Source organism: Apus apus, chromosome 4 (genome assembly GCF_020740795.1).
Source record: "Apus apus isolate bApuApu2 chromosome 4, bApuApu2.pri.cur, whole genome shotgun sequence".
NCBI classification, from domain to species: domain Eukaryota; kingdom Metazoa; phylum Chordata; class Aves; order Apodiformes; family Apodidae; genus Apus; species Apus apus.
In genome coordinates, this window is record NC_067285.1 from 18,064,651 (window position 1) to 18,091,786 (window position 27,136).

At 40.8% G+C, this 27,136-nt stretch overlaps 3 protein-coding genes across 3 annotated transcripts in view; all 3 read right to left on the bottom strand.

Annotated features, from left to right (window-relative positions):
• LOC127383621 (lysosomal acid lipase/cholesteryl ester hydrolase-like) overlaps window positions 1-13,968 on the bottom strand; it is a 35,624-nt gene extending 21,656 nt beyond the window's left edge. The window contains 2 exon segments of the mRNA XM_051616816.1: window positions 12,734-12,815; window positions 13,882-13,968. The gene's annotated coding sequence lies outside the window, so the exon portion shown is untranslated.
• Window positions 561-13,968, bottom strand: LOC127383619 (lysosomal acid lipase/cholesteryl ester hydrolase-like). Its single transcript, XM_051616813.1, has 11 exons — window positions 13,882-13,968; window positions 12,734-12,815; window positions 9,474-9,612; window positions 8,490-8,604; window positions 7,980-8,178; window positions 7,288-7,397; window positions 5,809-5,945; window positions 4,934-5,074; window positions 3,516-3,587; window positions 2,195-2,263; window positions 561-1,229 (listed from the first exon to the last, which is right to left on the bottom strand). The coding sequence occupies exons 3-11, from the start codon at window positions 9,603-9,605 to the stop codon at window positions 996-998; spliced, it is 1,209 nt and encodes a 402-aa protein (XP_051472773.1). The 5' UTR covers window positions 9,606-9,612; window positions 12,734-12,815; window positions 13,882-13,968; the 3' UTR covers window positions 561-995.
• Window positions 13,969-16,230: 2,262 nt separating this feature from the next.
• Window positions 16,231-26,464, bottom strand: LOC127383966 (lipase member M-like). Its single transcript, XM_051617775.1, has 10 exons — window positions 26,448-26,464; window positions 24,975-25,086; window positions 23,667-23,784; window positions 22,775-22,973; window positions 21,951-22,060; window positions 21,106-21,242; window positions 20,422-20,568; window positions 19,270-19,341; window positions 17,640-17,711; window positions 16,231-16,464 (listed from the first exon to the last, which is right to left on the bottom strand). The coding sequence occupies exons 1-10, from the start codon at window positions 26,462-26,464 to the stop codon at window positions 16,231-16,233; spliced, it is 1,218 nt and encodes a 405-aa protein (XP_051473735.1).
• Window positions 26,465-27,136: the final 672 nt, after the last annotated feature.

The following is a 27,136-nucleotide window of genomic DNA, read 5'->3' on the forward strand; positions in this document are numbered from 1 at the left end:
CTGCTACAAGTTTCACACACCTTTATTCTCACTGTGTGGCTAAAAAAGAAGGATTATCTTCTGGTTTTATACAAGGAGAAAAAGATCAATTTTGTTGCTGGAGACCAAAAAGTAAAGCCAATTTCCAGGTCGCTTTCATGCATTAAGAAATAATAATGAAATATGAATAGTGCAGAAGAGAAACAAGTCTCTTGACTACCTTTCTAACACTAACAGTATGCTGAAGAAAAATAAATGAATAAATGAAATGTTGGTGGTGGGAACCAGACATGCCACTCCAAGGGGACTGGACAGGACAGCACACTTTTTAGAGTGGTGAATGCAGCAGGGGATGCATATACCAAAATAATAATAATAACAACAATGAAGTTTATCTTGCATGTCCAAAGGCGGAAGAAAACCTGCAGTGGTAAGTAATGTATTAATGGGGGCTGGTGCTTTGTGATTTAATAATGCAGCAATAAAGGAGGGTCTCCTTTCATAAGCTGCTGTGTTGACACTGTAGGTAAATGTGAGGACGAAAGAAGGAAAAAAAGCCAAGTTCTCTGTCGAGTGGATAAATTATTTAATTTAAACTAAGGTCAATGATACTACAACAGAGAAATGGGAAAATCCCACCAGGGATTCTTCATGGAGAGACACAGATTTGGCATAGGAATACCCTGGGGTACATGAGATAGACAGAAGATCAATGGAGTGTATTATAAGGAAAATCAGTCTCGTATAAAGAAAAGCAGATCAAATTAAGTGATCCCTGCAGTGTGTGTTCATATCTACTCATACCTCCAACTTTCACTTCTGTACACCTCAAATTTCTGAGGAAGACAGCAGTCACAGTAAGACCATGTAAAACCTCAAAACGTGAGGTAAGGAGGAAAAAAACAAGTGCAGAGAAATACCTAGTCTGGTGTCCATTGTATGTGTCTGTGCATTTATCACCGTTACTGCCCAATGCCTGAGGTTTTACTGAGCGAACTGACACTGTGCATGTGGTTTCAAAAATATTTTGTCATTATTTCAATGATTTTCTCATACATTTTCTCCGTTGCATCAAGGCCCCAGATGAAATCGAGGTGTCCCCAGGCAGGAAAATGGTCATGGTAAATGAGATTAGTAATCTGAGGAAGTAGCTTGGCCATGTCTTTTGGATCTGCAAATTTGTCCTCTCCCCCGCTCCAGACAGCAGTTGGAATGTTTATCTTCTCTATCTTGTACACAGGAGGAGTGGACTGCAAGAAAGGCAGGAGAGCTGGGTGAATGCTGTTGTATCCAAAGTTGTGTTTAGAGGAGGGATTCGGTGCAGGCACCTCTCTCTTTCCCTTCTGCACTGATCAAGGCCAGCCTCTGCAGTGTCTGTTTCCCAACCACATTCCCTGCCTACGGCCAAAGGGAGTGATCCGTCCTATTCCTGTAGTGCCTGGCTATAAATGGCCTTGCAGTCTGACACCTGGTTGTGGCCTCCAGAGGTGGGAACAGGGAAAGAGCAGTGTTTGTGTTTATGATGCAAGGACAGTGGAGTTTATTCATGTGTATATTTAGGGTGGGAAGATCTTTCAGTTTTGTAGTGGCATGGAGTGCAGCAACTGTTGGTCTTAGTTGTTTTCCTTGCGAATTAAGTGGCAGGGAAAGACTTTGACCATTTATAATTTTACCCTAGAAAATTTCTCAGGTCCTGTGTGTGGACGGAAGTGACCAACTCTATCTCTGGAGCCTTCCTGTCCGTGGAAAGCAGCTTTCCCTGGTTCAGCACGGGACACTGCAAGTCAAATGTGCTGGTTCAACAAAATTATTGTCAGCCAGTTGGAGAGATTGCTGCAGCTGTGAGATTCATTTCATCTCTCAACAGAAAGGCAGACCTTGAGGATTTGTGGGGAAATGAAGAGCTCCATAGGAATCCCCTCTTGAGTGTAGCTCTTAGTCATTTTGGAATGGCAGGTAAATGGATATGTCGCTGGACACATCCCTGCATCAGCAGGAGAGATAAAATGAACTTGTGTTAGCTGTCTGCAAAGAGCTACGTCTTGTCTTTGAATAGGGTTTTGCACTTATGAGTATTAGGTTACAGTGAAACATTAGATCAGAGCACTCTCTCCGTCTTTCAGTAGCACTCAAGGTGCTAAAAGTCTGAATTTTTCTGTTCTTAATTTTGCCAAGACTCGAGGATGAGTTTTCAGGAAATACCACATTGCCTTACCTGGTTGTATTTCCTAATGTTTTCCTTAGAGCCATAGTCATAAGCTTGAAATTGGCCTGCATATGAAATCTGTTAAAAGAAGAGATAAAATATAAGTGCTAAGAGAGCAAGAGGCAGAGACCAGGACACCTTTTACTGCCTGTGATTGAAGCCAGACAGACATTAGACAGAAGGCACCAGATTTTTGGGGTCTGCGTTTAAAAGATGTGATAGATGCCCTGTAGGATTGATGAGTGAAGAATTATCCACCCACCTGTTTTTTGTGGGATTTTGGTGGGTTTTTTTAAATTGTGGTGTTTTTTGTTTTTTTTTAACATCTATTTATGTTTATTTTATTTTTTGCCCAAACCTGAGAAGTAATTTCATTTGTGAATGTTGTATATAGCTCAGAGTGAGATGAAGTCAGTTTAGAGAACAGTTACTTCAAGGCTTCAAGTAACTGGTGATGTGCTAAAAATCTGCTTTCTGTCTTGCCTTTGCTATTTTCTTCTCTTCTGCTGTATCTGTGTTTGCTTTGTAGCCACTTAACAAGCCTTTGTTAGAAGCTGGCAAAATAGGTTGCAAAGCCACTGGCTGCCAATGGTTTGTCCCCATTTTCTGGCTCTGGGTAGGTGTGTCCCACAGGACTGACTGCAGGGAATTTTTGTTGGGTGTCCTCAGTAGCACACCTATATCGTAGACCATAGGAAGTGTTTGCAGAAATGGGGAGTCAGCCTACAGGATGTCTACAGATATGTCCTGGCTCAGCAGGTGCCCCTGTACACATTCAGGAATGTTTCTTGGCTGGAGCGGTTTTGTCTTGTTCTGATTCAGACCATGAGCAGAATAAGCTCAGATCTGCCAGAGCGTATGTAGAAACCCACTATTAGAGAACTGGAATCCAGGATCTGGACAGTGGCTCAAACCAGAACAGTGACTAAAAGGGATTTGGAAAAACCTGGCTGTTGGGAACATCCCTGTAGAGCAACGTTGCTTGTAACATCCTCTGTTAGTATGAGACTGTGCTCGTGTTCACTTCTGTAGGTTTTAAGGTGAATGTCCTCATAAAAAAAGAAGAAGGTTGGAAGCCGATAGAGCCCAACATGCAGAGAGGCCTGGTGCACCCTGGGGAAACCTCAGTGCCTGATACCAAGGGGACAATTCAGGTAATGGTCTGGTGAGCCATGGGAAACTGCTTCCTCCATGGCAGGTGCTCAGAGCGGGGAGTGAGAAGATGTGAACAGCTGTTTCCCAGATCCACCACATCTGGACTTCTCTGGAGTTAGTTGTGTGCATTAAAGCAGTAGTAAGAGTTTGTTTATGCATCAGTACGGGGTTATACCTGACGCCAGTGAAGAATGTTCTGCACTGACGTTCCAGCAGGCGAATGTCCTACGTATGTATCTATTCGACTCTGGAGAGAAAGCATTACAAAGGTAGGGATTAAAGCTGTGAAGGACCTGAGCAACGTACTGTTGCTGTTTAAAAAACCTCTTTTAGTTGGATACTGTTCAAATATTAGACAGAAAACTGAGAAGTGGGCTTATGAACAGCTGGGTAATAGCATGTGCACTCTTTCTCCACAGAAGTGAATATTTTCCATGAAGATATTACTACTGTGAGATTCTGCCTTTCAGCAACAGTAGGGAAAAACTTTCCAGTCATTACAGAGTATATTCCTCACCTCACATGAAACTCTCATGCATGTTCAAGTCTTTTGAAGATTTGGTTTCCTCTTCACTTTACTCCTAGTGCTAGAGAAGCCAGCTTACAAAACCTACTGCTTTTCCTTGTGTTTGCATTTTTAAAGTTCTGTTAGGTAGATTTCTAATTCCAACTTCCTGAATTCCTTGTCAGACTTGCTATCTTACCAATGATAACCACATTCATGACTTAACCCTTATCAGGAAAGGTCTTTAGTGGTTTCACCCTGCATTTCAAAAGGCCTGCAATGCCTTTAATTGCTTTTGCATTGAACCTCTGATTCTCACTGCTTTCCTGTATGTGCTTTTTACAAGTGGCTGTGGAGGGAGAAAAATGGCCCCTGGTCTTCACAAATATTGAAGTAACAAACATGATGCAGATCGGCTTCTGCATACCTTGGCTACCGTAATGGGTATTTTAGGCACACTCCAGTGTTTATGTGCTGGCAAGCATAGAACAACTCTCCTGTGAATCCCTCTATAGGTGTGTTGCACCCCTCAGGTGCAGTGCAGACACCTGTAGCTCTTAATGTTGTGGATTGGACTGTTGGTCTCAGTTCTAAGGACCGAAAAACAAGAAGGGAAAATGTCTCTCACAGTAGTTCTGTAGGACCAAGTTCTGGTGCAAGTAGCCTGAAAAGTGGGAAGAGCAAAGGAGCTTTTTCTTGTCTTTTAATTATTCCTGGTGTCTGCATGCTAAGGAAGGAAACCAGGAATTGTATTGCTGAAAAAGAAGACAGCTTCCATCATGTACTGTCTCTTTAAAAAGAGCATTTGTGTATGTCTTGTTGCCTGAGCCCCAAAGAGGGCACATCTATTGACATGTGTAATATAGCTTCAAACTGAGTTCAGTCCATCATTTCTGGGACTGAAATGTGTCTAGTTGTTGGTCCCATCCATCGTGACCTCTAGTCCTGTTTGGCACTGTTTGAACCACACGATATCCTGGCATTCCCCCAGTCTGCTGAGAACTATGTTGTGGTTCATGTTCATTTACATGCATGACAATTGCTAGAAAAGGAGAGACCACACAAACTTGACTTCTAAACTTACTTACCGTGTTCAAATTTTTTATGTTGCCTCCAGCTATGTTACAGAGCACATGGCCACAAAACTTATCCAGGCTTGCACATAACTGTGTCACAGGTCCTTTCAGAAATCCAATTTGGTGCATGGCTCCTTTGCTGCCTAATGCAAACTAAGGAAAAAATAAGTGCAACACTTCTTTTTTTTTCTTGTTACAGGGGCATTCTCTGCAGAAAATTGTTGCTAATAGCCTAGCCTGCTAATCTTAGTATTCAAAGACTGCTGAAACAGCTTGCCTTCCCAGTACCCCTTAAAACATCTCTTTGCCCATCGTGTATCTTGTATCCTTCCTTCTTCACCCTGCTGGCATCAATCCTGGAGAAAGCCATCCTTCCATTTCTAGCTTAGAGACCTCAATGCTCATTCATTTCTGAAGTTCCAGAGATATCATTTAACAGCAAGAGTCTTATCATAGAATCATAGAGGTTGGGAGGGACCTCTGAAGATCATTGAGTCCAAGCCCCTGCTGCAGCAGGAACACCTAGGGCAGATCACACAGGAACACGTTCAGACAGGTCCTGAAAGTCTCCAGAGAAGGAGACTTCACAGCCTCTCTGAGCAGCCTGTCCCAGTGCTCCGTCACCCTAACAGTAAAGAAGTTTTTCATCATGTTGAGGTGGAACTTCCTTAGGATGAGACAGTTTCTCAAGTCTCCTACTTCACTGGACCTGCTGCTACAAGCCCTGTATCTCCAGTATTTTCCCCACAGAGCGCGGAAACAGATTTTTCAAGAGCACTCAATTCATTCCAAGCATGTCACCTGTTTGGGAACACTCTATCCCAGGCTGAGCGAACCCTGTTAAGATAACACAGGCATTGGGCATCTTAGAAGGAAAAATTACTTACCCTGATAAGTGGCTCAGGAACCTTTGCTATCTTAATTAAAGGGCTTGTAGCATGTGAGCATGTGATTACTGGGCCCAAAGCACAGAATATTTTCACCCGCTTAGCAAGCTCAGGGTATGTAGAAAATGCTATGAAGCCTGCAAACACAGAAGAGACAGCCTGAGTTAGGGAAGACATCTTCCATAGACAAAATAAATAAATAAGCAGCGGGTGACAAACAAGAAGTGACACTGGATTTGGAGTCCATTATCTGTTGCCCATGTTTGTCTCTGTTGCATGTTTTACCTAGGTTAAGTGTTGAAGCTGAGTCCTGAAATTAAATTTATTTTGGAAGTAAAGTTAACCCTGAGGTTTAGAGCCTGTCTGGACATTGCCTTTCTCAGAAGGCTTTTTGTAGGCAAAATATCAATGGGGTATTCACGATAAATTCTCTCCAAAGTTTAACAATAATGCCATAAAAAATGAGCTTTTCAGATGATAATCTCTAAAGGTTTATGTATGTTTATGCTTCTATGAAACAGTAGAAAAACTAGCTGAATACTATGAGTTATGAGTGTTTTCAACTGGTGGTTTGTATCAAAGGCAGCTAAAGAAAGCCTAGATGGTTAGTTTGTTTTGCTATAAGGGGCTTAAAATACTCTTATGAGAGGAAAAGAAAGGAAAGTCTAGAGCTGTGACAATATATTATTTTTACATTTCCTTCTCATTTTTTTTCTGGGTTGCTTACACTGAACTTACAGTGAACTGGCAGTTGCTAATTTCTGAACAATATCCATTCGTGGATCTTTAACCATCAGCATCAGTAACTTTCAATTGATGCTGAAAGAAAGTTAGTTGCACTCAGAGGCCATGAAGTGAGTTACCTGCTACAGGTTCACACTGAGAAAAAAAAAAAAAGTATTTAATGTTTTTTTCTTTCCTAATTTTCAGTCTCTGGCAATATGTTTTTAAACAGTAACGTGGCCAGTTATAGCCACTTGCGAGCTATGCTTTAAATTGTATGATTGGCATTAAGTCACATGACCTAGTAGTACTGAATTTCTTTTTCCTTGTCTTTTGTTATCTGAAAATATTTATTACATGTACTGTTTTGTCTTTTTAGCTTTTCCTTCTTTTAACAAGGAAAATAATCGTATGTCTTAGTACAAAAGGTGAACCTAATGGAAATTCTTGTTGCTGAGATTTTAAGAAAATGCCCAGTGCCAGTACCTGAAGCACCCAGGAAAGAACCGCTACTTGGTCTTTAATTATTTAAAAAGCAGAAATATATTTGGATCTGCTATTTGGATTTTTTTTTTTGTGCTTATTGAGGGTAACCAAAGCTGTTTTTAGACAAGTTTTGCGTATATTCCAAATCTCAACTCAGAAGGCACTACTACATTTGTTTCCACAAACAAATAAAACAACTGAATCACTAGGGAGACTTACTGATCAGATGGGAAGATGAATGGTCACAAACCATGAGTGTCTGGACATTACCTGCAGTTGTGCCTTCGGAGTGACCAACATAGTATACATCCTCCTGTCCCGTTTTATTCATGATGAAATACAGCTCTGCTGGAATATCGTATTTACCCATTTCATCGAAGCTACGGGGTAGAACCACAAAAAGTTATCAGACAATTTGGCTATCACAGTGCGAGTTACTGAATGTCAGCTTTGTTCATTGCACCAAGGAGAACCCACTGAAGATGAGGTTGCACACTTGGTCTGCTTTCTTGCTTGAGCTGGGGAAGGGGGTAGAGGGATGCAGCTGTCCTGCCAGGCTGCCTGATGCCCTGGGCTCTCTGAGGAGGAGGTGCCAGTTTTTCCTGTCAGCAGCAGCCCTTGGCAGACTGAATGTAATAAGTGCTTTCACCAGCATGGGTTACACAACACATTTCTGACTTGGTTGAATTCAGCTGTGAGAGACCAGAGACAAATCTGCTTAGCCTGTTCCAGCTGAGGTTCTTTATTTCCCTCTTACAGTACTGTCTCCCTTTTCCTCAGCATCCCATTTCATTTCCCAGTGTCTTAAATCTTTTCCCCAGCCAGTGCTCCTGACTCTGAGTAGTAGTATGCATCCTTCTTTGTCTGGTTCTTTACTCTTCTTGGTTGGTTCTGATGCTTGTTTAGGTAAAAAGCATCAGGCTGAAGCTATCTGACTAGGGTAATTCCCCTCTACAGAGTACCTGAACTGCCAGAACTCTTTCTGGCAGGGCTGAAGGGTCTGGTGTTTCAAAGACCAGGTGTTCCCTCGACTGTTTCCCAACCAGACGTCATAGCCGGCATCTGCGAGGAGGAAGCCCAGGCTGTTGTTGGGCAGGTTAGAAATCCAATGGGTAGCATCTCCTAGAAAAGCGTGCTGTAGAAAGACTGCAGGCTTTTCGCCTGGAATAGATGAAATAATCCTTATATTGGAGCAGTAGTTAATATGTCTTTACGACTGCAGTGCAGAGTTTACCTTGTGAGAGGTTTTAAATCTTTCCTTCTGCAAGAAGTTCCCAGGAGAACTATGCATAGATATTGGTCTGAGATACCTGAAGTATTTCTTCCATGCAAGCAGGGGTCATTTCATGACATTGCATAACTATTTCATTACAGGTGTGGAAAACGCCATTGCTTGTGCAAAGGGGAAAGAGCGGGCACCCATGCAGGAGCTGGCTCTCAGACATTCCTTATGTCCTGTAACTGTGTCCCACCTGTATTTTGGCTGTTCCTCCCAGCAGGAATTCTGAAAACACCAAGAATGTATCCATCCTCTGTGGTGACTTGATACTCCTCGCTGGGGTATCCATGATACCTGATCATTTCACTCTGTGGGAAGCCAAAAGAGAGTTAGTTAACATGTAAGTTGTTTAGTTTTGGAGGTGACCAAGCTAAGCAGTGTGGGTGTGGGCTGTTCTGTGATGATAGTGCAAGGGCCCCGGCCACAGGGACTGTTGCTGAGAATAAGCATTACAGGTTTTATAAGAAGATGCATCAGAGTCTTCTTCACACCCACTTAGGTGGTAACTGTCCGCTGTTTGACCTGCTATTACAAGACAAAGCAGAACTGTCCTGAGTGCCTTACCTTTTGGGCTGCTGAGCAATGCTGATGCAGATCATACCTTTCTGGAGAGGGAACGGGCAGCAGTATCTCTATAAGAAAATGCCTAATGCTGTGGGGTTTGGTCCATAATGATTCCTTTCTTGCCAAAGTGTGATTAGGCCAGCCCTGCAGGCAAGGCAAACAAGGGTGGAGCTCTTGTCTCTAGGGAGCTCATAGGAAGACCACACACACCTGATTTTGCATGTACTGTGAGGATTTCTTCAGTGCTTCAGAACAAGGGTTCTTGGGTTACTGTGTGCTGTGAGAATCTCCAGTCTGATGAAGAGGTTGAACCTCCCTTGCCACTGTGCGGAGCAGACAGATTGTGATGGAAGGAGAGGACTTGGCCTCCCTGGAGACTAGAGAGCAGCCTTTGCCTGCCTTGCAAAGGAATTCTTCTCTGGCAGCTCGGGCTGCTTGGATAGCAGCATCAAGGTTCCTTCTAGGCGAGTGCTCCCTACCACAGTGCTGGAGAGAACCCTTTGAAGGAGTCCTGCTTTTAGCCTCCTGACAGGGATTGTTAGTGATGGGGTGGTGGTAGAGGTGTGGGGAGAGACAATTTAGGAAGAAAGGGAGAGAAGGTGACCCAACTTACCACATTCATGAAGGATTCAGGGTTGCGGTTCTTGGTGTACTGGCTTTTGTCTGAAGTCAGAGTGGAGGATGTTGTGGATCCTGCCGAGAAGGCAATTCCTTGGGAGCAGAGCAGCAGGAGGAGGCACCACATCTTGGGGCTGTGTGAAAGAAGTCATGTAGGAGGATTTGTGTTAGGAAGAGAGTGCTGTGGGATTCCAGAAGACCAAGTGGGGAGTCTCCTGAAGGTTTCCCAAGGCCTGTTCTACCAGGTTGCTCCAGAATTAGTAGGTTTTTGAGGCGGAACTGTCCACATTGTGTAGCAGGGAGTTTTGCAGTACAGGTGAAGAAAACTCCTGGAGCTGCCATATGTGAATATACCTGAGCACTCTTTAGGTGACAAGGGATCTGTGGTTGGTAGACAGGGCCAGCTCCTGGCATGAGTCTAGCAGAAGCTTGTTAAAGAAACATGAGTACCTGAGATGACCGTGTCCCAGCTGTCTGCCTTTATTGGTCTCCACTTCTCTGCCAGCAGGAAAGGTGATAGGAAAAGAAAGCAGTTCCTTTTACCTGTCTCTTCAGTAATGATGTGAGAGAGGTTTGGTATAGTCTCTTTTTCCACCTGCCTTTTTCTGCTTTAGGATAAAATGCCATTCTTGGTGCTGGTCAGTGGTGTGCTCGGGTGAGGAATCAGTCAATGAGTCTCATGAGGGGTTGTGAGAGACCAGAAGTGTTTCAGGGACTCTGGGAGGAGATGTAATGGGTTTAGGGGAACACACAGTTAACAATAGATCCTGAGATTGCCTTTATGTTGTCAAGGGCCTGTCACCTTCATCTCTTAGAAATGACTAGTCATATTTCAAATCTTGTCTTGATCATGGGAAGATGAGACTTTTCCCTTTCCTGGGTTAACAGATGGTACCAGATTAGCTTCTCTGAATAGAAATTGCACAGTGTGGTGTATCTAGCACCAGTTTATGGCAACTCCACCTGTGGGACTATAAGTTAAAACTCTGGAGAGCAAAAGCGATGCTGATACCTTATGCAACTTCTTGCCTACAAGAGAGCTGCAAGTAGGTAGGATAGGATTTTTCTTTCCAATCTGAACTCTGCAAAAAGGATTAATCCATGAGGCTTAGGACTGTGCTTACACATCTAACTCATTGTATGCAGTGCCTGCATATATGAGGAGAGAATGAGGGCTGTGAAGAAAAAGTAGCAGCCTGCAGGTGGATTCAGTCAGTTACTGAATAGACCTAACGGACAGATAATGCAATGTAAAGCTTCAGCTCCTGAAATTTTCTTGCAAGATTGTCTCATTGGTAATGACTGGGGACATTAGTGCTCTTTTTGACTTGTTTCTTCTTCAGAAGAGGGCATGATTCTATGATCCTTGTATGTGTGTTAGTTCACCTTTCTGACCATCCTGTAATAAACTTTTGGTGTCATTGGTAAGTATCTACCAAGCTCGGTACTGAGAAACAAGCCTGTAAGGTAATGAGGTTCACACGATCTCCTGAGGACTGTTTGCTGGGGGAGGACTATTCAGTGGGGTTAGTGCCTTGCTGAGGGTGAGGGCAAGCCAACACAACTGTTGTATATTCTGTGCCCAGTTGAGCAGTCAGCAAGAGTAATCCAGTGAACTAGTCAGTGTGTGTATATCTTCAAAGCAGCCACAGCATGTGTAGCCGGGCATCAGGGTTTGTGAAAGAATTCAGTAGGAGACCAGTGTCTAATATAATTTGCATTAGGAAGTTCAGCAGACTCAGGAAACAAGTCTTTCTGAAACTAGGTTCATTAGACATGAAGAATCCTGTTTTTTATGAACAGATGTTCCCATGCAGTCACTTGTTTCTGAAGCTTGTTTCTAGCATAAGACACCTGCTATGGTGAGACATACTGCTCTATGAAATTTATTTGGACTTGGAAATGGAGCTACAGATCAAGAGAAAATAACAGAGTACTCCCTGGAAAGTAGTGGGGAAGATAACCTGGATCTTGCAGAGTGAGGGAGGGATAACCAAGAGATTTTTGCAATCTCTGAAGTTCCTTACAGGAGTTTTGACTTCTGATCTTCAATTCAACTTTTAAATTTGACTGACAAATTTAAAGAGGGTAAAGTTCATTAATCATCAGAGAGTTGGAATGAAGTTGCATTTGGAAACACCCAAAACTTTAAACTTGGCATCAAAACACACTCCATTCCATTCCCTTTGTGTATGAAATACTTCTTAATTTTTGTTGTTAGAACAGGAAGCCTCACGACTATATAATCATTCAACACAAGTCTTTTTTTGCTTTCTGCTGCTTTATGCTGTTCTAATGGGAGTAAAATATACCTCCCTCTCCCTGCAAGGGAAATCTTATTTGGGAAGAAAATCTTATTTGTGAAGAGAAACTTGTGCTAATGTCTCAGCTTGTTTTCAAATCACTACTGAGACTAGTTGAGACAATGCAGAGGCTAAATTATTCCTCTTGTTAGAGCAAACTTTTTCTCAATATACTCTATGATCACCTGGCTTTCCTGGCATGGCTCATAGACTTCCAGGTATTTGCCTTTTAAATCAGATACAGCGGGTTAAGTAATATCAATCTTGGCAGGCCATTGAGCCCTTAAGTTTGAGGAACAGAGACAGTTAAGAGATGTCAACAGTCATTTTTATCTCGTGAGATGAATTCATAGGAAACATTGGACATGGTAAACTGTCATAAAATAACATACTTGGAAGAAAAAGAAGGTCAGATAGAGAAATACCCTTGAAAGTTCTTTACTACTTTTAAGATTTAGTGAAACTAAGATGCAAGCCCTTCAGAAATGCATCCATCTATCCTTGTACTTTAAGCAGTCTACAATTTATTTCATAGCAGCTTTGCAGACATACACACACCAAACCAGAAAAGCAACTGTGACTAAATGTGTATGAGAATCTGCTGCCTTCCTCACTAACAAAAGAATGTATCTACATTACACTGCAGGAGCGGAAGGCTCAGTTTACATACAGTGTTACATTGTTGCAAGACTGGGACTTTCATTCCCATGTTCTCAGGCTGAAGAAAACAAGTAGAGGGAAATTAAATAGTTGCTCTTTTACTTACTTTTGTGCTGGTCAAGCTTGTCTTCTAACATGATCAAACAAGCACTTCTATGCAATAGGCTTACAGAACAGCGAGGCAAAAAACTCTCTATTCTGACAAGAAAATGCTCAAAAGCAAAACTGCACACCTTTACAGAGACAGACAACAGAGAAAGAGACCATGAGTATGTATTCACAAGCAACTTACCTCTGCTTTGACTGCCTTGCTTGTGTCTTCTGCCGCAGTTCCTGGTCCGTCTCCTCTAGCAGACTGATTCACTGGCAGAAACCTGTGCCAATAAAAGGAAGTCAAAACACAATGAGCACTTCAGAGTAACAGCCATGAATGAAATGAGTTGGCAGCATGTATTGTAGAGCACATTTTAGCTCTGATGTGGCAATGCTTTAGAAGTGGGAAAATCTCTCTGATAAAAAAGTCTGGTTAAATTCACAAACCCAAAATGTATCATGAGTTTAAGAAGTACCTATAAAACAGTGGTTAGGATATCTAGCTGAGACCTGGGTGTTCCAGTTCCCTGAGGCTGTAGCAGACCTTGACAAGTACTGTTGCCCAACTGAGGGGTTGCTCTGAATGTAAGCTTTTAGGATGAAGAGGAGAAAGTGTCCAGCTTCTCTCAACATACTCTCAGGAACACAGTCTCTGCTATTGCGCGTTTTTTTTTTTCTTTCTTTTTTTTCTTTTTTTTTTTTTTTTTACTTCAAGTTTAACATTACATACAGGGTCCTAAGTCTGTTTTTTCACTCGGTGTCACGACTCATGAGACCCATCTTATTCTGCATTGAATTGTCATGGCTTCTGTAGGGTCTCTCTGGTGCCAAAGAAGGCTTGATCACATCATATAACCTTTCATAGAATCATATAATGGTTTAGGCTGGAACGGGCCTTAAAGATCATCTAGTTCCAACACCCCTGCATGGGCAGGGACAACTCCCACTAGGCCCAGTTGCTCAAAGCCCCATCCAACCTGGCCTTGAACACTTTCAGGGATGGGGCATCCATAACTTCCTTGGACAACCTATTCCAGTGTCTCACCACCCTCACAACAAATAATTTCTTCCTAATATCTCATCTAAATATTTCCTATTTCAGTTTAAAACCATTATGTTTTTTCCTATCACTACATTCCCTTGTAAACAGTCCCTCTCCAGCTTTCCTGTAGTCCCCCTTCAGGTACTGGAAGGCTGCTATATGGTCTCTCCAGAGCTTCCCTTCTCCAGGCTGAACAACCCCAACTCTCTGAGCCTGTCTCCCAGTGACGGACTAAGCAAGAGTTCTTGTTTCTCCCAAGCAATTTTCATTAACACTAAAAACATAGTATCTTTGGAGATCTTTACCTAACTGCTGAATTTGCTATAGTCAGCCTGGAGGCTCAGTTCCTTGCTGAAATTGTCTTGATGGTCATGTGCAGAAGGACATGTTCTGTGTCCTTAGGCAACTAGGTTGCAAACGAAGTAGAATCCTCCTACGTGAGGACCAGACCTTACAGCCAGTTACTCGTAAGTGTCTTCAGAAGAACTTGTGTTTCACCATGGACTAGTGAGCTTTTAGAACACCAGATGAAAGGGTTGTATTTTTGGAAACACTGTTGCAAATAACGTGATGCCTGTGTATGGTGGGGGAAGGAAAGGAGTGGAATGAGAACAAGATGTCAGTGAAGCCACAGTAACAGTTCTACTTTACATGCAAAGTAGAAAATATTGTTTGGGATCGTGAAAAAGCTAATTTGACAATTCCTTGGTGAAAAGAGTAAGTTGGCTGCTCTGATGTCTCTAAGTGACAATGACTTTCACCAAACCATAAATTAATCACTTAGAAAGGCTTCTGCAACATGATGTCTAGCCCCTCCTCATGTCCCAGTGTGGGATCAACAGTTTCCATCATGTTCCCAACCAATGCTGCTTGCCTGACCTGTTTGTACTGATTTTCCAGGAAATGCAACACCCTGCCTCCCAGATTGCAAGATAGCTGCACAGCTGTAATGTCTTTCTTGGTGAGTCAAGGGAATGTTCTCGCTTCTTTCAGGTATGTTGCTATTGCATCTCCTATCATAAGTATTGACAACTGATGAAGCAGGTCTCAAGTCCAAGTGTATTTCCCCTACAAGCAGTGAGTTAGTAGAAGGGCTGTCTGTCTGGAGGGTATTTGTCCACAGGAATTTGCATTAGGTGTAGGGAATGTCCTTGTCTGGAAGGAAACCGTTATATTTGGATGAAGCACTACTTACATTTATGGAGCACAAGGAAACAGGATAGACTTCAGCAGTGTGCTCAGGAAGTGAAACAGGCCTGGCTTTTCTCTTGGAAGGGAAAGGGACAGAAGTAGCACAAGCCATAGTTAATTTGTTTGTCTAATGAACCATTTTGCAGAGTGAGACTGATTCTTTGATCGTATAGTGTCACCAGTGAACTGTCTCTGTGAAACAGCTGTACCTGGCCTGGTTAACATCCCAGATTTGGCCCATGTCAACATCTGATTCAAATGGAGAATGCATGTGTTACACTGAAAGGAAACCCCTAAATGCACTGTGTTCCTCTTCACAGTGAAGCTAATAGACTCTCACTCTGGTGGCACAGTGGCTCATACTGCTGTATTTAAATAGGATGTTAGTTTCTTCAGTACTGTTTTCAAAGCAGTCTTTCCCACTAATGGGTAAAGTGGTCTAAATACCCATGAGATGGAGATAATGGATTCTCTCTAGCAATGTTTGTGTACCTTTCATTTTAATGTTTAAAGCCAAAAGTGGCTTCTCAGAGCCATGATACTGCTTAGAACAGCTCAGCTCTGTGGTAGACAGCAGATTACACATGAAATAGCAGGACATGTGAGGTTCCTGCTGGGATCAGAGTGTAACTTTGTATCAAAGTGTCCCACTGAAGTGCTGTTATTCGAAAGATGAAATCAGCTTCTTTGTCCCGTTGTAGAAAGTTCATGTACACAGACTTTGAGCGTGTTGTCAGCAGATTGAATCTGCCAAGATTTCTCTATCTCAGCGGACACCTTGAACCCAATTTTCCTGTCTTCCAGGTACATGCTTGAACCATCAGACTGTCTGTTGTTTTCTGCTGGGTCTACCCTCCATGTGTCCCTTACTCTTCCTCATGAAAAATTAAATGTCAAATTAAGACAAACCATCTTTTTTTCCGGGAGTGTGGTTTTTTTAATGTGAACTTAGTTTTTACTTTCTGGTCATCTTCTCATCTAATAACAAAATGAATCATATTTATATTATATTATATACATAACTGCTTGAATCTCTCTTGCTTTACACTATGCCTTTCAAGAACTGCCAGCCCAATAAACCGAGAAAAAATATGAAGAACAGAAAACTTCTTGAAGTCACTGGCCATATACGGAGAAAGTTAGTGCTTTCATTCCTGTTAAGGTCTAAACCAGAGAGCAGACTGCAAGAAAACCTTGTCTTCTGCTAGCAAAGTACTGTTATTGCAGAATCTAGGTTTTATCAGTTTAAAAGTGATTGTTGACCCACAAGGTTGCCAGAAAATATGAAGTGCACCATTAGGATGCAGAAGGCTTTGCAGTGATACATGGTGTGAAAATACCATCAAGAAGAAACCTTTATCTGACTCCAGCAGGAATCATGTGAGGCAAAATAAGGTTTTTTTCAGTGAAAGCAGGTGTCATTAAGTGAGGTATGGCTACTGGTTGTTAAGGATAGGGTAAGGTTAAGGATACTTCTGCATCAGATCAATAATTTCATTGTACATGTGCAAAGGTGCATCTAGTCCCCAGATGAAATCCAAGTGTGTCCATTCAGGAATCCTCTTGTGATAGGTGAGCCTCTTAATTTGGGACAGTAAAATAGCTACATCCTTGGGATCTGCTAGCAAGTCTTGTCCCCCAGTCCACACTGCAGTTGGTATAGTCATATCTTCTACATTGTACAGAGGAGGAGTAGCCTGAAAAACATGAAGCAGTACAGAAACGAATGTCCAGGAAAGCACAGCAAATATTAAACATGTATTTGGGACTTTCTTCTGTCACTGTTCAGAGTTGCCTAAACCAAGCCAGGAAGGAAGCATCTTTGCTTGCCATTTCTGTCTGTGTTTGCAGGGATGACCCAGCTGATAGCACAGCCAAAGGAAAATTGTCTCCTGAGTTGACAGAGTTAGTGCTGTGTCTTTGCCCTCTCAGCTAGGAATTCAGAGGACAGGAGCCCAGACCAAGAGAGAATACGCCAGAATGCCACTGGATAAACCTCCATTTTGGGTCTTTTGGAATTCTGGTCAGCCTGGTTAGCCACAGAAAACATATATGTTCTAGTTATAAAACACAACATGTCATAAGGGTGAAAAGGAGCAAGAAGTGACTTTGGTAGAAGGAGAGGGGAAGTAGCTTGGACTCCTCAATTTGGAAAATAGAGGCCAGAGCAGGGACAGGAGGCAGGCTTATACAGTCATGAATAGTAACACAGGAAGTAATTATGCCATTATTTCTCATAACACAAAATCTAGAGGGTATCCAGTGACTTTCTGGGGGCAAACCGATTCAACACAAACTCATAGGAAGTAGTGTTTCATGCAAGCCATCATTAAAACATGCAACTTAATGAAGGCTGTTGTAGAAAACTAAAGGGTAAGAGGGTCAAGAATGGGATTAGAGCCTTAGATGGAGGAGAGATCCCTCAGGAACTGCTTGAGGATTTCTGGCGGCCTGAGCCTACTAGGTAGCTTTTGGTGCTCTCCAGTTATGTGCTCCCTAACGTTGTTTCCCTGCTCTCTCATGCATTGGCAACTGTGTCAATCATGCTAGTAGACAAGATGTCTCTCTGGTCTGATTCACTGGAGGCAATCTTCTTTATCAAAATATATTTTCTAGCTTTCCCACCTTTACTTTCTCTAATTCCTATTGATAATTTAATTGAAAACATTTGAATACACTCTCTCTCTCATTATTGCCAGTAGGGCTTGCAACTTTTCTCTGCTGACTTCCAATCTGGGAAGTAGTGATACAGATGGTGGTAGTTAAATCCATCTATTTGTATTCTGAAAATGTGCCTTCTACTCTAACCTTGCTGCCTTCCTCTGTGCTTCTGTATAGTCCGAGGGTGATAATATTGTTTTACCAAACATACCTGTTGGTATTTTTCCATGTTCTTCTTCGAACTGCCCCAGTCATAAGCTTGAAACTTCCCTGAATGGGCCTCCTAAGATGATGAACAAGAGAAGAGTAATTACAAAGCTGTGATTCCGGAAGTGTATGGTTTCTTTTCCTGCTGAGCCTCTGAATCCAGTCTAAAGCCTCCACTAAATTTCTGCTAAGAGCTATGAAAGAGCCAACAGTAAATTAGTTAAAAGTCTTGGTCAGGGAAAAGGAGTAAAATATTTTTATCAGAACCAAAAAAAATTACTGCTCCTGCAGGAAACCCCAGGGGTACTTTTGCAAGCAATTTTTTTCTAGTTTATTAAATTGCTATTAACAATTGCCTCTAGCAATTTCCCCTCACTGCTGCTGCATTGTCTTCATGTGACAGTCACATTACTATCTCTCAGTTCTGTGAGTGGCTCCTTCACATGTTCTCTCTTCCCTCTTTGGTTTGAATAGAGAAGTCACTATTTCTAGTTCTTCTGTTTTACTCCTTGGCTTTGCCTGCAGCATGGGTTGTTATCACTGTGAGAGGCACCCTAATGGGACCTTAATGTTGAATATAAGGTGTCGGTTAACTGCTTTAATAGTAATAAGAGCAATGGCAATGAAGGCTTAAGGGTATTAATCCTGCATGTTTGTCCTTGCTAGTCTATGGCTAGATGTTGAATTGACCCTGATCCAATTTGCAGAGCTCCCCACACTGTGCCTTTGTAACCCTTTTTCTTTACAGGCCTAGGCTGGTGTTACAAAAGCAACTTAATCAGATCTAATATTTTATGTATATTCACAGCCAAAGTGATGTTTGATTTTGAGTAAATGTCTGTGTAGATTTCACTCCAACACATTCATATGTTTACTGCATTGAAAAGTAGATTAACAGTCTTGCAAAATCACTGTGCTCACAACTGCTACCTGCTCTTCTCCAGAGCCTGCATCATGCCAGGAAATATGTCTTGCATGCTGCAGCTTCTGTGACGGTGCCTAGAGTTTACGAATTTTGCAAGTGTAAGCCCAAACACAGAAAGTTGTCTCCTACCAGCAGTACCACTGAAGATGTACTGTGACAGAGAATTGTACATTGTAAGTAGTGAGTTTACTAAATAAGGGTATATTTCTTTATGGTTTTATTGCTGTCCATACACTGACAGCTTTGAAAGCAAGAGAGAAAATTACAGGGGCTTTTACTAGTAAAATCTGGTATTTTACAGAGCAGCCTGTATCTTGCTCATTGTTTGACTGAACACTGGAAACTGCAATGTTTTTTAAGGTAAGCTTTGTACAGAATCATAGACATCATTTATAAAAGATAGATAAATACATCTTCATACACAGCTTCCAGCATATGTGTTTTTACACAAATACAGCATCTAATTTTTTGGCTTCAAATATACCTGTATCACATAGGGTATCTCTATCCTGCTGGCAAAAGAAAGATCAATGAATAATAGTGTTTTGAATTGAGATTTCAATTTTAAGCTACTGGTTGAATGTGTTTCCAAAAAGCTAGCAATGGTTTCACAGCAGGATATCAACTATGCCCACTTTATACCATTCAGCCAGGGATAAGTACCTATTTTATTTCACTAGTTTTGTTAGTTTTGCTAGTTTGCTAGTACCTGACTCCAGTGGACTATATTCTGCACAGAGGTTCCAGCGGGTGTTTGTGCGATATACACATCAATTCGGTTCTGAAAGAAAATATTCAGTAAGTATACTCTTCCTTCCATCTATTCAGATGTATGTCAAAACATCTGCCACAGCAGTGTCATGTATCAGGAAGACAAACAGATACTGGAGTTGTATGATCAGAGTCTCCCTCAGAGTTACTCCAGATGTGTCAGTGTGTCAGGTTCAGAGTAACACCAAAAGACCAGCCCCCTACCTGAACGTTTTCCAGGATGACTGAGAATCTAAAATAGAATCTAACAGGTGGAAAGAGCAGAATAGAAATTAATCAATTTAGACACCAACCTAGGTGTTTTTTTCAGGAGTCTGCAACGGATCCTGTGTGACAGAGGAGTGCTATCAGACAGAACAGCAAAAGGAACAACAGCTGCCTGAGGAGTGCAAGACTGTTCAAAATAAACCACACCCTAGTCCTGCAGAGATTTCTTGAGAAATTGCTGTGTAATCCTTCCTCAAAGAATATGTTCTGAGGCATTTTTTGGAAAATGCTGGAGCCAAACTTTGATGTCCAGGGGATCTGGACTACAGCTGACATAGCAGAGCCCAAGTATGTTTTAAACCCCTGTGTCTGCCAACTCTCTCTCAAGTAACCCCGAGGTATCCTGTGCCTCTAAACACATCCCTCATGGCCCACAGTTTGAAAGAGGACAAGGGGGAATACATGTCTTCCTTTCTGTGTTGCAAAATGATCCTGTAAAACTGAACCAGGCAGGGGTTTTATTTCTTCTTCCTTGATGTACCAGCATATTGAAGATCTCCAACAAGACCAGCAGTCACAGCATGAACCAGGAGACAGTGCCCTACGTGTATTCTGGCTGAGGGCAAACTGCAGATTTCTGGGGGGCTTTGAGCAGCTGCTGATTTTGGGGTGACATCAAATGCTTAACTGGGAATGAGGCAGTGGTCCCCTGCCAGTGATGGGGAAACCAGCAGGTATTGTCACCTGGTAGTAGGAACTGTTCCCTGCACTGTGATGCTAAATAATAATAATAAAATAATCAGGATTCACACCATAGGGTAGATTGCAAATTTTGTGAGCAGAAGCCTGAACTCTTGGTAGAGGTGATAAGAGTTATACATACCATGTCAATGTTTTTCAGGTTACAGCCACCCAGACTGAAAAAGAGACTTCTACAAAGCCTGGCAAAAGCTTGAAAGCTGCAGAAGGGGACTATTAGCCTTCTTATACACTCTGTCTCAGGGAGAAACTCTCTTTTGCCAAGCAAACCCTGTGAAATACAAAGGTAACATTCACTTAAGAATATACTCTTGTACATTGTGCTGTTGTTTTTAGAAGGTGCCTGTGTCCTGTTCCTATTCTCTGGCATTTCCAGTGGTTCTCACTTGCTTTTTCTTCATTCGCCAGATGATGTTCTCACAAAGAAGAAAGAAATCAGCCAACTCAACCATTGCTCAATTTGTTACATCACTTTTAATGAAGAGATTTGTTACATGTTATCTTGAATTTTTATCTTGGCTCTAAACTTGCACATCAGTTGTGGCTTTGTCTAGAGGAATCTTGGAAACCTTTGAGGATCTGCAACTCTGTACCTGCCTGTGTAACCTGCTCCAGTACTGTGCTGTTGCCCTAGATAAAGACTTTTTCTTAATGTCCAGTCTGAACTTCCAAAGGCTTCAGTCATAAGGTAAAAACACCCACATGCAAATGAGTAGACTTCATAAAGCCCTGTATTTTCTGTTTATTCATTTAATGAGCTGAACAAACAAGTATACAGTTAAGTAGTTGAAACCAAGATATCACATACCCTGAGCAATCTTTCGGGTAGGTAGAGGAGTTTTGTTACTGGACTTCTAGCATACTTAATGGTAGTGACAGGTGCCAGTGCAAAATAGAATTTGATTTTTTGAGCCACCTCTGGCATTGTTGAAAATGCAATGAAAGCTGAGAAGACAAAATAGAGCAGATAAGAAAATAATTATTTGCATATTAGATGGTTTTCAGTAATTTTAAATACTATTCTGCAATTTCAAACATGCAAATAAAATTGTCAGTTGTTCAGAGACTATGGTTCAGCCTAGATCTTTCTGAAATCCCTCTTATTCATGTGTTACCAGCTTGTACTTTTATTTCCCTCTTCAGAGAGAAATTTCTTTCTATATTTTGCCTTTCCAGTTTTATTTCAAACCCATTTAAACATAAATTCACACTTCTGATGTACATGCATACATAACATGTATTATTGGAAGGAGCAGTTGTTTTTCTTCCAATCAATCCAATTTTATATTTTGTTTCTTGTGTGTGCGTGCTGTCCAAACTGGCCGGCTTGTCATTTTGTACTCTCGTCTTCTTATTCTGTTTATTTTGGTCAACTAAACAGCTGCTGTTGGGCACACCCTTGCTTCTTGGAATGTAATAATGTTCATGGCTCACAATAATTTCCAGTATGTTTAAGTTGATAGACTTATATCAGTAATGCATTTGGCCCATTACGCTTTATAGTCTTTATAATAAACTTAAAATGCCTGAAATCAGCTTATCCTATGTTTTTCACACCTGCAAAAAGTTAATGAAAACCCCAGGTGCATTCAGTATCTCAAATGACCTTTTACACTAGTTTTCTGAAACATTATTCTGTTGTGTGTAACTTACCAATTGTAGTGCCTTGTGAATAGCCAATATAGTACAGTTTTTCCTGTCCTGTTTTCTCCAGAATGAAATTTATTGCTGCTGGAAGATCAAATTTTGCCATCTCATCAAAACTGCAGGTAGGAGATTGAAAGAGGGGCATGCATAAATTAAAAATGCATTTCCATTCACATTTTTATTACAGGCTTATCAGCAAAGAAACAACATTAACTCTTCAGTGAATCATCCAGCTATATTAAGTTCTGTGTTTTTATGGCACTGGATATGGAAGATACTGCTCAAGATTTTCTGGGCTTTTTTCTCCCTTGACATCCACAGAGAGACTATAGCCTCAAGTAGTGTCAGGTTGAATTGTAACTGTCGATACAGAAGGAAGAGGAGGTGATACAGTAGCTGAGCTCCTTTCATAGAAACATGTATTTCATACAATCTGGCATTAACAAAAAGGCCTATTAAAGTAAGTGCAAAAAGTTACTTACATATTCTCCTGCTGTGATTTTTGTGCGTTTCTCATATGTGGCCTAGTGTTTTGAAATAGCCTCCAAAACTGCCCACAGAACTGAGGAGTGCCTTGGACATAACCTGTGCAGTTTCCTCTGAGTTGCTCTGCTGCTGTGCCTCCAGCCTGGGGAACCTTTGCTAGCAGCAAGCAGAGGAAAGCAGTCTTCATTGCTATTAATGTCTACATGGGTACATAGGAGCACTTCAGCAACAGTGAATGTGAAGAATGGTTTATAAGAGGTAACATATATTAATCCCTGATTTAGCCAGCTTAAATTGATATGTGAGGATGGGCAGTGAAGATGCCCTTCAATGGTTCAGTTTACCTGAATGCCCAGAATTCATCTTGATAAATAGAATAATTTTGATGCTTTCTGGACCAGCGATTCCCTCTGCTGTTTCCCATCCAAACGTCAAAGCCAGCATCAGCTAGTAGGAAGGCCAAGCTGTTGTTGGGCAGGTTTGTGACCCAGGTACTAGCATCTCCCAACAATCCATGTTGGAGAAATACAGCAGGTCTCAAAGCTGAAAAGAAAATAAGATACAAATAACAATTTATAAAATTTCTTGATTTTCTGGTAGTTCAGGGACATTACTGTTCCCTATCCAATCCTGGGATTTGTTCCTGAACCAGCTTAAAGGGAGACAACTAAATATAAGAAAAAAATGTACTTTTCTGCAAAGAGACAAGTTTTAGTAAACTTCTGTAAGGATTTATAGTAAGGTCTACCTCACACTGGTGGAAACTGGCTTGGCAGCCCCCAGTCCTTGTTTGTACAGCTCTACCACAGTAGCCTGAGATTCTCAACACTGATATGTTAGAATGAAGTTGTGGGATTGTTTGCAGAGGTTTTCTTTACCTAAAATATGAATCAATAACTGATATTAACCAGGTGTAAGCAAAAGCAAAGCAAAATTAGAAGCTGAAACAGCTTTCTCCAAACAGGCTGATGGGCAGATTACAGCCTTTGCCCTGTTTTTTTTATTTATTTTTTTTAACTTTTACTCATCGACTCTTACTATGATGATACGCACTTCATATTATAGTGGATTTTAATAACAAATAGATGTGTTTGACATAAATCCTGTTGATCTTGCAGGCTGTTCAGGGCAGCCAGAATTCTCTACTGAAGTTACTTGTGTATACAAGCATTGATACATTTTTACAAATAATGTGCCCTATCAAGGCTGTTTTTTTCTCATCTTATAGAACGGTACCTGGGTTTCCCTGATTGTGTGAAGCGTAAGGGATTCTGTTAATAGTAATCATATAACCGTCTTCTGTTGTCACTTCATACTCCTCACTAGGGTACCCTCTGTAAGCAATGAGCTCATTCTGAAAGAGAAGGTACAAAAACATTTGCTTGCAGAAGTCCATTTCATATAATATATGCATAAGATATTCACAATGAATAAATGTTAGAGAAATGTTAGATAGCAGATACTACTGGGGATTAAGTCTACATAGATTAAGTATCTGAACAAAGTAGTATCTGTTTGGATATTGTAGCCTCAAAACTACAATAAATTCCCTTCATTCTTTGTGTTAAATCCAGGATTTGACTATTCAGTTAAAATCTATTATAAACCCCTTGCATTATACTACTGCTATACAATCACAAGCCCTTGTATTCTGGTGATATAAGAATCACTATAACCTCATAGTAGGAGCTTATGCTTCCCACAGCTGTGATGAGGAGCTGCTTGGGTGCATGCTCTTTAGCTACTGCATTGCAAAGTGAAACCAGTTTATTCAAACTGCCTTCAGAGAAATCCAGAGCCCTCCACAACTGCCCTTTTGTGAATGGTGCAGATGTAATGAAAACCGCTGGAAAACTGACTGCATTATGGAAAAAAAAGGATCAACCACTTGCGTAGACACAGGGGAAATCAGTAACACTGCCAATCTTATGCTCTGAAATAAATATTATTTCTGTCCTGTAACATTCAACCTGTTTTGTTACAAAAGAGGATTGTTTTTTATAAATTGTATTCAGAGAATTACTCAGTGTAATTTCTCACACAGAACAGAAAACCCAGAATTTTAACAAATGATGGAGAACCTATGCAAACTTGCTTGGCAAGAAGATGGCTTCTGTAAATCTTGATATTTCTGACCTATGTTTGTCATTCAAACCCAGAGAAAATATAAGCCACTAGTTATTTAGAGTCTTTTTTGATGAAAGAATGCTGACATTCCTGCTGTCCTGACGATATGAAGGTTGTTCTTTCAAACAGGAAGATAGTGCTAGCAATAGCAAACTGGTAACGGACATTTAAAAGGAAATTAATTCTGGAGATTTAGTAAGGAAAGGTGTTTGACTTAATTTCTAACAAACATAAGATGTGCTGTTACACATGCAGAAAGAAGAAAATAGAAACAAAAACAGTAATATATAGAGCGATTAGAAATGGTGGGTTAAGTAAAGGCAGCTTATCTACCTAGTTATTTCCAACACCTAGAAAGCCCTCTGCTGTGAGACATGCATTCCATTCATCTCCAGGTCACGGTATTGAGTAACTTACAATATTCATAAAGGCTTCAGAATCCACATCTCTCTTCGTTGTTCTGAGTTCTTCTGAGTAAGTAATTCCCTGAACCATACATGTCACAGCAACATACAGCCATATCTTCTCTCTGGATAAAACAGTACATTCATCTGTCAGTAGTCCTTTTCACTTGTAACCTAGACAGGTTCTGTGTTTCTTTGATGATGTAAGTGTAACCCAATTCTGAACGGAGCTAGTCTGGTGTTAATTAAACAAAACAAAACTAACTTTAAACACATATCAGAGGGAGTTTGGCAGCAATCTGGATTGTCTGCTAAGATTTGGACTAGGACATTGTTCAATCAGGGCAAAAGTGTCATGAATCCAAGAAAAGGAGCAAAGTTTTTGGAGAAATGGATTTCACTTGTTCTTCTGAGAAGCAACTCACATGTATTACCATGCCAGGCATTTATTCTGTAGATTAATTAGGAAACAATTCTGTCTAATTCTGGGGGGAACTGGAGTTAATAGTTAACTCAAAACAAATCAATCATTGTCACAGATAAGCTTTCAAAGTGAAGACAACCTAAGTTAGTTAACTGAAAAAAAAAAGACAATTGAAAACAAAGATTAAAATATTTATAATTTAATTTAGAACTTAGGAATGTAAATATAGAACTTATTTAAAGTTGCCTAGCATAATTTATACAAAGCTGCTCCACAGAAAAGTTTGTCCACTCTGTAGGATGAGGACAGAGAAAGGAAAATAAAGCTTTGGTAAACTTAATGATAGGTAGAGACTGAGTGTCAGGATGTCCAGTTTTCTTCAGGAGATAAGGGATAAGAAAATTGAGAGGGAATGACCTGCCTAGTGCACACACAGCAACTACAGTCTGTGAACACCTACTTATTTGAAGAAAATGCAGAGTGCTTCATTTAAAATTCTGTCTACACCAAACAAACCTCTGGAGACCATGCCTAAACCTCTGTTGTTCCAGTGATAAAGCTTTAAGCCTGACTGACGAATCTACTGCATTTACAGTTTTCCCAGTCAGCAAGATTTTGTAACTTTTTCCCCAAATAACATGAAGCTTATGTTTTCTTATCACAGAACAGTTTATGTTCTAACTTTCTAACTTGGTTCTTTAGTAGTAAAAGGAACAGACATTTAAAAAAACCCTTCTTTTTACTTAGCTTCAGGCTCTTTTCTTTTTGTTGAAATTCATTACTATCTTGTTCCCACACTTGGAATTTTTCTCATGCCTCTCATGTTATCCCAGAGTTACCTAAATTTGGACTAGATGAGTCATGCATCTCCTTTTTAGACAAAATAAATCTTTCAAGAAATAGCCATCCTTTCATCTATGTGACTTACAAAACAATATAGTAAAATAAATTTGTTCTTAAATAATAAAGAAACTCCTGAAGCCTAGGTTTGATACCACCTTTTGTAGCTCCCACAAAGCCTTCACCAATTTTGGGTCAGAGAGAAGTTGAAGTGTTACTAACCTTTTACCAGAAATCATGTTTTCGGCTGCGTGACTGAGATGATGGTAGAATGGAAACTCAATTCTGGGATATTTGAAGGCAGCAAAACAGTTGGACTTGATCTTAAAGTTCTTTTAAAAAAAAATTATATTGTATTATTCTAAAACAATGGTCATGCACCCTTTTTTTTCCCAATCACGCAGCAATATTAATCTATTTCTTTCCCACTCTTCATTCCTTCTTCTAGCACTTCTGCTCTTTCCTAGGGTAGCACCAGAGAATGGCAACTCCTTTTATTCTCAGACCACGTGCTTTTCATCTCCTTCACTACCACAGCTATAAAAAGGCTCTTTTACTATCACAGATTGCTGAATTTTTAAGGAGAATACCAGCCTCAGTGGAGTAGCAGAGCAGAATCAGGAATTTTGAAAACAAATATGCTCATAGATATACCTTATCATATCTAATTAATTTGTCAACAAACCTGACAATTCCAGTTTCTCATGTTACTTGGAAAGGATAGAAAGAACTCTGATTGTTTGGTATTTCTGTAGATGTTATTGCACAAATTTTTCTATTAGTCTTCTAATGCTCCTGTTGCTGTTCCGTAATTCTATGTTACTGCAGGAGTGGTTTCAGGAGATTTTACGTTCTTCATATTACATCTGTAAAATGAGCAAAGAGTAAAATAGATATCCCCTAAATGTACA

What these genes read in the sequence shown, in the direction of transcription:
- LOC127383619 (XM_051616813.1), bottom strand. Translation starts at nt 9,605, where the DNA reads ATGTGGTGCCTCCTCCTGCTGCTCTGCTCCCAAGGAATTGCCTTCTCG. An exon ending in AAAGAGTTCTGGCAGTTCAG is followed by an intron (nt 7,398 to 7,979) that starts GTACTCTGTAGA and finishes TCTACCCCGTAG; the next exon opens with CTTCGATGAAATGGGTAAAT. An exon ending in CTCCGAAGGCACAACTGCAG is followed by an intron (nt 5,946 to 7,287) that starts GTAATGTCCAGA and finishes CTGTGTTTGCAG; the next exon opens with GCTTCATAGCATTTTCTACA.
- LOC127383966 (XM_051617775.1), bottom strand. An exon ending in ACACAATCAGGGAAACCCAG is followed by an intron (nt 22,974 to 23,666) that starts GTACCGTTCTAT and finishes TTTTCTTTTCAG; the next exon opens with CTTTGAGACCTGCTGTATTT. An exon ending in TACCCGAAAGATTGCTCAGG is followed by an intron (nt 20,569 to 21,105) that starts GTATGTGATATC and finishes TGTATTTCACAG; the next exon opens with GGTTTGCTTGGCAAAAGAGA.